The sequence below is a fragment of the Sceloporus undulatus genome, chromosome 6, assembly GCF_019175285.1.
Source record: "Sceloporus undulatus isolate JIND9_A2432 ecotype Alabama chromosome 6, SceUnd_v1.1, whole genome shotgun sequence".
Taxonomy (NCBI): Eukaryota; Metazoa; Chordata; class Lepidosauria; order Squamata; family Phrynosomatidae; genus Sceloporus; species Sceloporus undulatus.
The window spans coordinates 126,747,756-126,758,029 of record NC_056527.1 but is presented as its reverse complement, the minus strand read 5'-3'; the positions used below and the strand labels follow the sequence as shown (position 1 = coordinate 126,758,029).

Genomic DNA, 10,274 nt, shown 5'->3' with positions numbered 1-10,274 from the left:
AGCAAAGTCTCCTCAGAGGCTAGGTGTGTGCTGTCCTCATCATCCTATGGAACCTCAGTAATACATGGGCAAAATGTAAGTAATGCCTATCTCCTCTCAGTGACCATCTAAGTCCTTGAGGAGACATGGCATCTGGAATTTCCACCCTTCATCTGTAATGGTCCATTCCCTTCTCTCACCAGGTGGTCACTTCACAGAAGCAATAGCAGGAAGGAAACAGAGCTGTTAAATTCCCCCAGTTGCCCTGCTTCTATGCATGTAAAGAAAAAATCATGGGTTGGGGGAGGCTTGCAGATTTCCCATTCAAATTTAACTTATAGGGAGGAGTTGGTTCATCTTTCCAACTCTCCCCATTATTTGGGGTTGTCTCTAGCAGCCCCACCTTTTTAATAAATTTTAGTAAGTCACATTTGTGTCAATGAAACAGATTTCAAAATGTTAGTATGAAAGTTATTAATACCAACAGCACATGGCAACATGTTGATATGTTATTATTTTGGAAATACAGTTAACAGGATGACCATCACAAGACCATTGACCACCCATTCTTCTGAATCAGATGCTGATACTGTGCCTGAATGGAGGAGAGAAGAGTGCAGTAGTTGACGATGGTCATGACATTGTAAACATGTAGCCAGACTCACAAGTTGGCCTCTTGCAGCAGTGTCTTGTGGTTGCTTTCAGTGCCCTGAACCATCAAACCTTATTTCAGGTGAAGACAAACATAAAGGAGTCTCATGCAACATCTTAAATCACACGGGTTTTTAAATTTTTATTTTCAGAAGTGTAGATTGACAAAAGTTGGAATTGCAGAGTGACATCTTTGTTCAACTTAGATCATGCTTTCTGCACCTGTCAATTGCAAATACACCTCTTAACTTGCTCAGATTGTAAAAAATACAGACATTCTTTGTCACATAACTTGAAATAAATCACGGTGTCATGACATCGCATGATCTGCAATTTTTGAATGGAAGCTAACCAAGTATGCAAAACAAGCGTTTTGACTTTTGAGATACCTGGCTAGAATAAATATTAAATAATGCTGCAAACACAGGGGGGGAAATAAATACATATACATTAATTTCTATAGAAGACTACAAGTAGTGGCATACATGTAAGGATTCAGGTAGCTTGAAATACTAACTGAAGTTAATACCAAGTGAGAGCTTGGATAAGAAGCCAACTACACAACTGACTCTCAGGATGAGGGATCATATTCTCAAGGTAAGTGTACAGAGTTTACTTTAACCTGGTTGAATTTTGAACTGATAGTTGTTGGCTCTTGAGAAACAGACTTTAGTTGACATTAAATATATCCTGTCAGTTCATGTGCAGGTCCAAGAATTTTTTTTTCTAAAGGGGTGTTATGGCTCCATGAATGACCATATTTTCCTCTGTAAAATTTGTCAAAGCATCACTGTTCCTTTGTGACTTAAGTGACAAGAGGTGATCAGATAATGTACTGCCAGAATGACCATGAATGACTAACAGAGGACCCACTGACACTGCAAATCTATTACTAGACTTCATTTTAAGTGAAGCCATGCCAACATCCTGTGGAATCCTGCTATTTGTACTTTGGTGGGGCATTAGCACACTGGCTGAGAGGTTTTATTGTTCCTCCCTAAACTGCAAATCACAGGATTCCATGGGATGATGCCATAGAAGTTGAAGCAGAATCATAGTGCTATAACTGTGTAGTGTAAATGGGCCCAAGTTTTGTTCAGATATGCAGGAAAGTAGCGTAAGAATTCTTCCTTGCAAACTAGGGGTGGGGATGATTCAGCCCTCCAAATTTGGATGAGCTATCATTCCTGTCATGGCTCACCATTAGTCCAATTGGCAAGGGTTGATGGGAATTGGAGTTCCACAATATTTGGAAGGTCACAGTTTCCCCGGCCCCAAAGACAACTCCATATAAAATTGACCACTTGATCCAATTAAGACAATAGAACTGTTATGCTGCAGTTTGGGAAGTGCTCTTAATCTTTGGTGTTTCTCTCTTGCTGATCCACTTACTGTTTTCCGCAAGTGAACAAGCAGAAAGAGGAACAAGGGGGAAAGCAGTAAGCATGCAATACCTTGTGTAGAGGTTAGGGCTGCTGAGAGGCAGAAGTAAAAGGACAGTGGCAATAGTGGTGAGGAGATGTATGGGTACCATCTGGAAGAAGGAATTTTGGAGGAGCGTGTTGCTGTTTTTATTTTTAAGGCAGTGGCTTGTGTGTGACCCAATATGATCACAAAAACTTTTCAATAGCTTGTTGGCTGAGGCAGGGGTGTGGTGATTTGGAACATTTGAAGCCAAATACTGGAACATATCAGGTTCCATCCAGCCTTCAATTGTTATCAGGAATTCCCTGGAACCTCAGCTAAAGAGACTTTTTCAATGCTTGTTACCTGATCCCACCTGAATTAGGGACACCAAGGTGTGAGCCTGGAAACTTCTGCATACAAAGTGGCATCCAGTTATGGTCTCTCACCATCTCATTCTTGAGTCTTCCAGATACAAGATGGTGCATCACGCAGAGGCATCGGTGACTTGAGTGCTGCTTGAATTAAGACTTCAGAGGCTTAGGTTCAAATCCCCACTTAGCCTTGAACCTCTCAGGCTGCCCTGAAACCAACTGCTACCTATTACTCTACCCCACAGGATTACCAGGAAAGCAGTCACCATGCCATGTTCTCATGAGATACCATGATAGGATCTATGGAGCAAACAACTAGGTCCAGTATATCTACTGTTCTATTGTCTGGGAGGATACAAGATCCCACTTCTCATCAAGAAGCCTAGAAGCAGCTTGTTCCCTATCAGCCAATATTACTGTCCCTGTAAACATTTTTCTAGAGCTGCCCCTCAGCTGCCCAAGAAAGATGTTGGCATGAGTGGTCTTTGAATGGGAAATCTTCCAGAAGGAATAGGAGGTGATGTGTTGACATGTTTCAACAGGACACAGCCTGTGCGGAGGCAGAAGAGTTGGTCAAATGGTTGCGGAGGTGGTTTGCAAAATCCACCTGTGTCTGGGAGAGAACTTGGTTGATTATTGTCTTTGGCAGCCATCCCTGGAGAAAAGAAAGAAAAACAGACAAAAAAGTTGAATTAAAAGTTAATTTCTTTCTTTTAGGACCAATGTTGTCACTCTGAGCTCCTAGGATATTTAATAGGAATGCTGTACTAATAGAAGTCATGAATGTACATAGGCAATATTAAATGAAATTCAACGTGGTTTCTAGTGGTAAAAAAAAATCTGCATATATCTTGCCCCACTTTGTTAACTAGTAATAATAGTAATATGTTTGTGCAAAATCATACAGAAGCACAAATGCCCACAATCTCTCTTGCTTTGTATTTTTCAGCATGGGGTATGCAGTGTCCTAAATACTAGACCTGTATTTCTTTGCACTCGATGTGGCTGCCTTCTCGTGGCTCTACAGATTATGAAAATATCCTTGGTTGTTTGCATCAGCGAGAGATAACTACATTGAAGCTAGCTCGAAAGTCTCTTAGATCAAACCTGTATATGCAGTGATTTATCTAGTTCAGTAATTTTAGGTACCTTCAAATCAATGCTGAGAAGCCAAGTCAGTTTGGTCTGGGAGGGATCTCCTGTGAGTGGCCGAAGAACCATACATGTGGGACCATTTTCACCTCTGTAGGAAAACAGGAGAGCATCATATTAGTGCAATACATACTGTCAGGTGCATTCCCATTAGAAGTGTTTCCATAAAATTAATATATTAGGGTAAAAGCAGAGAGGACTAATCCTGCTATTAAGACTTGGCCTTAAGCAACAAAATATCTTGGATCAGATCTGGAACTAGACATGCCCCAGGAATGCTACTGATCATGGCAGCACTGTATTTCTCCATCTCTCTTGGATGGGAGACTGACAATGAATACCAGGTGCTGTAGGCTATATTTCAGAGGAAGCAACTGGCAAAACCACCTCTGAGTATTCCTTGCCTAAGAAAACTATATGAAATTTATGGGTCACCATAAATTGACAGATGATCTGAAGGGGCACACATACACTAGGGATTGAACCATGGAAAGCATGTACTTTACCACTGAACTACATGCTATATGGTCTATGGGAGCTGCCTTACACTGCATCACAGCAGTGGTCCATTTAGTTTGGTTGCCCCTTCCCAACCTCATTGAGAAGCGCTAGTTCTTACCCCAGTAATTTATAGTGCTCTTCTGTGCAAGCTGGATTGGACTGCATCCCACAATGGGGCTTACTCTCTACTAAGTGTGTTTTGGATCATGGGCTCAGAGAATGATGTTGGGGCTTAGCTGTGTTAGACACTTGAAGCAAAAACTAGCCAGGGTTTTAGGCTTCTGTGAACTGCTTCTGACAATGCAGAGTGCAGTCCACAAAAGTCTATTCCAAACAAAACATTTTAGTTTTTAAAGGTATCACAAGACTCTGTTGTTTTGACCTTGAGTGTGCTATCACTCGACCCCAGTAGGAGGATCAACCAGTTTCTACCACACAAACACACAAAGTGGCTCTTATCACAAATCTGCTAGCACTGATGGTTCTCCTGTCACACCATGGTGAGCCGACAGTGGTTAAGAAAGAAGCAAATGTGCTGATGGATTCGTGATAGCATCATCATGCAAGGGAACAGTTTTATCACATGGAATGGTGCAATCTTCTCCCATGGAAGTTAAAACATAACTGACCCTCTGTCTTTATTAATATTCATGTAAGCCTGATGAAATAAACAAGCTTAGCATCTGCTCAGGACAGCAGCATTTGGAAGGGAGAAACTGCACTGTGTCCTCCTACCTGGTTGATCCTCCTACCCTACAGCAAGGCTAGGCAACTTGGAATCCCCCAGATGTGGCTGGAGTGGTTTCCATAATCCACCACCATTAGATGCACTGGCTGATGGCAGCTCCAGTCCAACAACAACTGAAGGGCAAACAGCTTGCTTGATGGGTATGACCTAGAAACACCTGCAGTTTTACCATAGGTGTTAATGCTCCACCATCTGATTGCAGAATACAACCACTAACACCAGGTTTGTTGTAATCTACAACAAGGATTAGGACCCATGAGAAAATCAGATCTTGATTGCCTCCTATTCCTGTCATCCATTGCACCAGTGACTAGGTTGACTGGACTAATGGGAACTGGAGTCCAACAACATTTGGAGGCCCACAAGTTCCTCATCTCTGATCTACACGAATAAAGTTGAAAGCAAGTAGGTGCAGGTTATTTTTAAAGGGCTCTTTACCTGATTACACCTTTTTGCTCAGGCATTGCTGCATAGGTAGTGGACATGCCAGCGAGAACACATGTTGAACCACGTCTCTTGGAACAGCGGACGCTCACAAAGTCTCGCGGGCCGACTATGTTTCCAGGAGTTGGTGCTGCAGTTTCATGCGTGATCACGGTATCTTTGCTGATTTTCTGCAGAATCTATAGAAAGTTTACCAGAAAGCAATATTATCTTTGGAATCTGGCAATTGCCACAGGTCTAGAGAACTAATCTCTTGTTTGAAACAATCCAGCTGTCATTATTAATAAAGAACAAGAAAACATGGTCTAGGAATAGTCACCATGGTGCTTATTTTTCTTTCCTCTTACGACCCTTCACCTGGTCTACTCCGGGGCAACTGTTTTCTCCCAGGACATGCTAAGGATCAATCCCACTCCCTCCAAATGGAAGCCTCTGTGCATTTCTGTAGGTAGAATAAGCTTTGTGTTGGTCAGAAGCTAATTCCCCCAAGTACACAATAGGTTCGTTCTTTTCCTCTTTGGTATCTGAAGCAGAGTTTGGAAAAGGGTTTGGATAGCTGTTTCTAAAACCCGTAGCCAGTGAAGCCAGAGGTTTTTCCAAGCTTTAATTTGAACAAATCACAAGGTGGTCCCTATATGTAGGGAAAACCAGGGAAGCAGATGCCACCACTCAGTTCTTCCTGCATCCATGGCAGATATCAACAGTGGCAGTATATAGTTGATGGGGAATAGCAAAGCCAGTTGAAGAAACAAGGACCCAGGGGATGGGATGAGGATCAAAGTCAACATCCTCAGTACACAGTTCAAGAGACTTGTTCAAAACTGAGAACCAATGGGATGGAGTGGTTACAAACTTTCAGATGCTTGCCCACGGATTAGAGTGGTGAATGCAGGTTTGGAAATGAAATGTGTTGGGCTTGCAATAAAGTGTTATTTAGTACCTTGGGAAATGATCCCTATTTTACTTCGAACCAGGGGTTTTAGATATTCTAAAAATGGCTAGCAAAGCTGTACAAAGACCTGAATAAAGGCAACAGCAGACAGCAGGTGGAGCATGGAAGTTGCATTCTTTCCAGAGTTGAAACCTTAACCCAATGGCAGATTCTCCCTTTCCTGGCAATGTGCTTCTTTATGTTTGTGTGTACATGCTGACATGCTTACCTTGATTTCCTTGATATTTGGGTTCCAGTCTCCCATCTGCTCCATCCTTTCCACTAGCTCTCCATAGACGCAATCCAAGGGTTGATTAACTACCACCTCAAGCCGAAATACCTTTCCCACATCTGGGAGCACTTTGCTTAGGACTTTGTCACCATTGTTCTGCAGAAAAATGAAGGAATGACTTAAAAAGTTAAAAACACTGAGCTGCATAACCTAAAACACAGAGGTTGAGAATGTTGTTGTACGTTGTAGCATCATTACAACACATGCCCTGGGAATTCCCTAAATGTGTCTTCTCTTAAATGCTCTGTATGGGGTTGACCTAGAAAACTGTTCAGAAGTTGCAATCCATCTAGAATGGAGACTCCAGACTGATACCTGCAAGGAGAATATATGTGCCATAAAAACTCTGTGCAGGCTCTAGCGATTAGTAGTCTTTTGCCTGATGAAGAAGCCAGTGAAGCTGACCAATAAAGATACCACTCTTTTGTGGATTTTGTTTCATTTTACTGTATGGCCAGCACCATGAAAATCTTTAACTTCATGTTACTAAGCAAATAACTTTGCTTAATAATAAGGCAACTGCTACAACCCTACATAGCTCATCCCCTTGTGTCCTAACTAAACTGATGGAAGCTGCCTTGAATTTCTGGATGTGTGATGAAAAGAAACCTAAGGCAACAAAACCCATTGGATATGCTATGAACCAGGGACGTAGCCAGGATTTTGGGAAGGGGGGGGGGTCCAGACTAAGTGCCACCATTATAATGGGGCTTGGGTGCGGTGGCACGGCAGCACACACCATTCATTTTATCTAATGGAAGGGGGGGTCTGGACCCCAAGAACCCCCCCCCCTTGGGTACGTCCCTGTATGAACCTACCATGACTGTCTCTGTTTTCCAGCCATCTTGTTCTTCAAGGATATTCAGTGACTTCTGAAGAGCCTCCTCTCCTTGCTTAATGTAGGACATCTCCATTTCACTGAAGGGGTTCTCCTCCAGCCTAGAACCTGTAATGTTGGGTTAGGAAGTTTTTTTTAAAAAAATTTAAATGTAAAACCAGCATTTGCAACAACTGCCTCAGATCAGAGATTCTGCATCCCAAAAAGAAAAAGATGACAAATCGCATCCTGTTACTTACTCAGCAAAGAGCTCCTTCTGCGGACCTGGTTGATCCACTTAGCTGGGCCAGGCCGGGAAAATGCAAATTTATTCAGCTCCTGCACAATTGTGACAGCGGCTCTCCTTTTCAAACCTAAGAAGAGGAAGCAACACAACTTTTATGAAAAGGGGACTGTGAAGTATTCTTAGACCTATAGAAGCATGGACTGTCTATTGGGGAAATGGGGATTCTCCGGCACCCTAGAGAAACTATTCCTGCATTGGAGTGTCAAACACACTTGCGTCCAGCTAGATAAAGTCAACAATGACAGTCGAGAGGACTGTTTATATGGCTAGCCTGGCCATGAAGCAGAATGAGGCAGCTGCCTCAGGTGGCTGATGTTGAAGGGCAGGAAGGAAAAAGAATCGTGCATAGTCCGGGGTATTAGTTTTAAAAGCAATTTGTTGATGTTGTTTGCCTTCAAGTGATATGGCCTCTTCAAACTCTATGATTCTGTGATTCTGAGGTGAACCCATCATGGGGTTCTCTGTGGCTGAGAGTATGTGGGTTTTCATAGCCAAGTGGTGAATCAGCCCCTGATCTCCCAGTGCTCAAACCACTACATCACAATGGCTCTTTGAAAGCAACTTGTTACAGTTATATTTCCAGGACCTTGAAATTGTTTGTTACCACCACAGTTGCACCTGAATGCTACAGCCCATTGTGCTATGAAATACACTCTTCTGTCTACCTCACTGCCATCTCAGCACCCACAAGAGAGTACAAGGTGGCAACTTAAACTGTGCTATATTTCTCTTCCACCATTTAGTGAGACAGCACAGGCTTAAGTACAATGGTAATTAAAATTTACAGGTACACTACCATAATGCAACATAATTAGGCTACAGTTAAGAATAAGATTAATTACATATTAATGAGGAATTAATTATTTGTAACTAGTTATTTCTAGGTTCTAGTGCTATACCCTCCAAGGTGGTCAGGTGCACTCAGGTGCAATGAAGAGGGTTAACTCATCACCATTGTTGAAATAAGAATCAACTGCCAGTGGAGATGGCTTCTTTGCATGGAATTGTGAGTGCCTCTAAATATAGAAAAGGCCAGGCAGAATAGATCAGGGAAATTCTGCTTATAAAAGTAAAGATCCTACTGGAAATCTGGTGGTCATGGGGGTGGTCCAGGAGGGCAAATACTAATCCTTGTTCCCCAACTGTGCTGTGGCAACCAAACACCTGGGCACATCTCCAGAGCCAGTAAGTGGCTAGGAAAGCAGGGCTGTATTAGGAACCAGCTACTTGCAGTTGCACAACCTCTTTGTCCAACACCAGCATAAGCCACCAACAAGACTCTGGCCATAAGCTGCATAAGAAACAGGAATCAAACACAGAAGCATTGCTTAGCAGGCATGGGAGAAGCATGCCTCTCAATACCAATTGCTGCGGAGCAGAAGGATGGAGCTACATGCTGGACTAGGCAGACTTTTGGCCTTTTCTGCGGCCACCTGGAACTGATTTTAAGGTGGAGGGGTTCAATATTGTCAGGCAAGTCGTTATGAATTTTGTTTTCTTGTGAGTATTTGCAAAGGGAAGGCAAAATACTTCCCCCATCCGTTAGCATTCAAGCATTCTTAAATACGAAGACTCTTAAAAGCAGAACGTATACGTTGAAGCACAGTTGGACATGTACAGGTTGAGTCTTTCTTGTACAAAATGCTTGATGTTTTGGATTTTGGATTGCCTGCATTTGGATATACGTACATAATGAGATATCTTGGGGAAGGGACCCATATTGAAACACAAAATTCATTTAGGTTTCCTATAAACCTTATACACATAGCCTGATTGTAATATTGTAATTTTATACAATATTATGAATCATCTTGCACATGAAACAAAACATGTAGACATGGAACCATTAGAAAGGAAAGGTATCACTATCTCAGCTACCTATGAAAAAAGTTTTGGTTTTTAGAGTATTTCAGATATTGCAATTCCAGATAGGGGAAACTCAACCTATAGTAATGAATCCCACAAATAATCCCACAAAATGTGCTGCAGCTAATTTGTTATTGGAAATGTGCATTTCCTCACTTGCAGAAGCTGTTTCCCAACACAGATTTCCCTTTCTGCACTGAGGACAAATGGCAGAATGAAATACACTTTGTATCCCTAAACAGGGGTAAACACATCAAAAATAATGTATAAAATCATAAGTTTTTAATCTGGCTTGTCCTTACCTGTCATGTTGTGCAGATGTCTGTAGGAGATGCCGGCACAGAGTTTGAAAGTCGCTGGCAGCATCCTGAGGCTGGTCTTTAAGGAGTTGTCAGGGATCCTTTGGCTTTGCTGTCTCTCCTTGGCTCTCGGTGGTTGTTTGCCAGAGGTTTTCATCGCTCTCTGGCCTTAAATACACCAGATGAAGGATGCTGGTTTGTCAGCAGAGAGATAAGGAAAGACATCATTTATGGCTGACACCAAGGCCAAGCCCATCAGCTCATGCGCTTGTGTTGGGGGTGGAGGAATGTGGGAGAGAGGCATGCATGGTGGAAGGGAAAGCCCCATTAGAGAGCAAGTTGTGCATTAAAGAAGGGCCTGTGTTTGAGGATTGGCAGTTGTTTTCCAAGCAGGGTTGCTATGCTTTTTAAACTGTTTCATGAATGATAAGCAAGTCCAACCCTTCATTCTTACTAGCTGAATGCTTCCTCCTTGCTTTCTTCTTTCTGCATCAGTACAACAGCTTTGC

General features: G+C 42.4%; 1 protein-coding gene across 1 annotated transcript; it reads right to left on the bottom strand.

Annotated features, from left to right (window-relative positions):
* Positions 1-747: 747 nt before the first annotated feature.
* On the bottom strand, positions 748-10,111 carry STAR (steroidogenic acute regulatory protein). The gene is made up of 7 exons (XM_042477484.1): positions 9,769-10,111; positions 7,554-7,667; positions 7,295-7,422; positions 6,414-6,572; positions 5,248-5,432; positions 3,558-3,651; positions 748-3,063 (listed from the first exon to the last, which is right to left on the bottom strand). Exons 1-7 carry the CDS (start codon positions 9,920-9,922, stop codon positions 2,944-2,946), a joined length of 954 nt encoding a protein of 317 aa, XP_042333418.1. The 5' UTR covers positions 9,923-10,111; the 3' UTR covers positions 748-2,943.
* Positions 10,112-10,274: the final 163 nt, after the last annotated feature.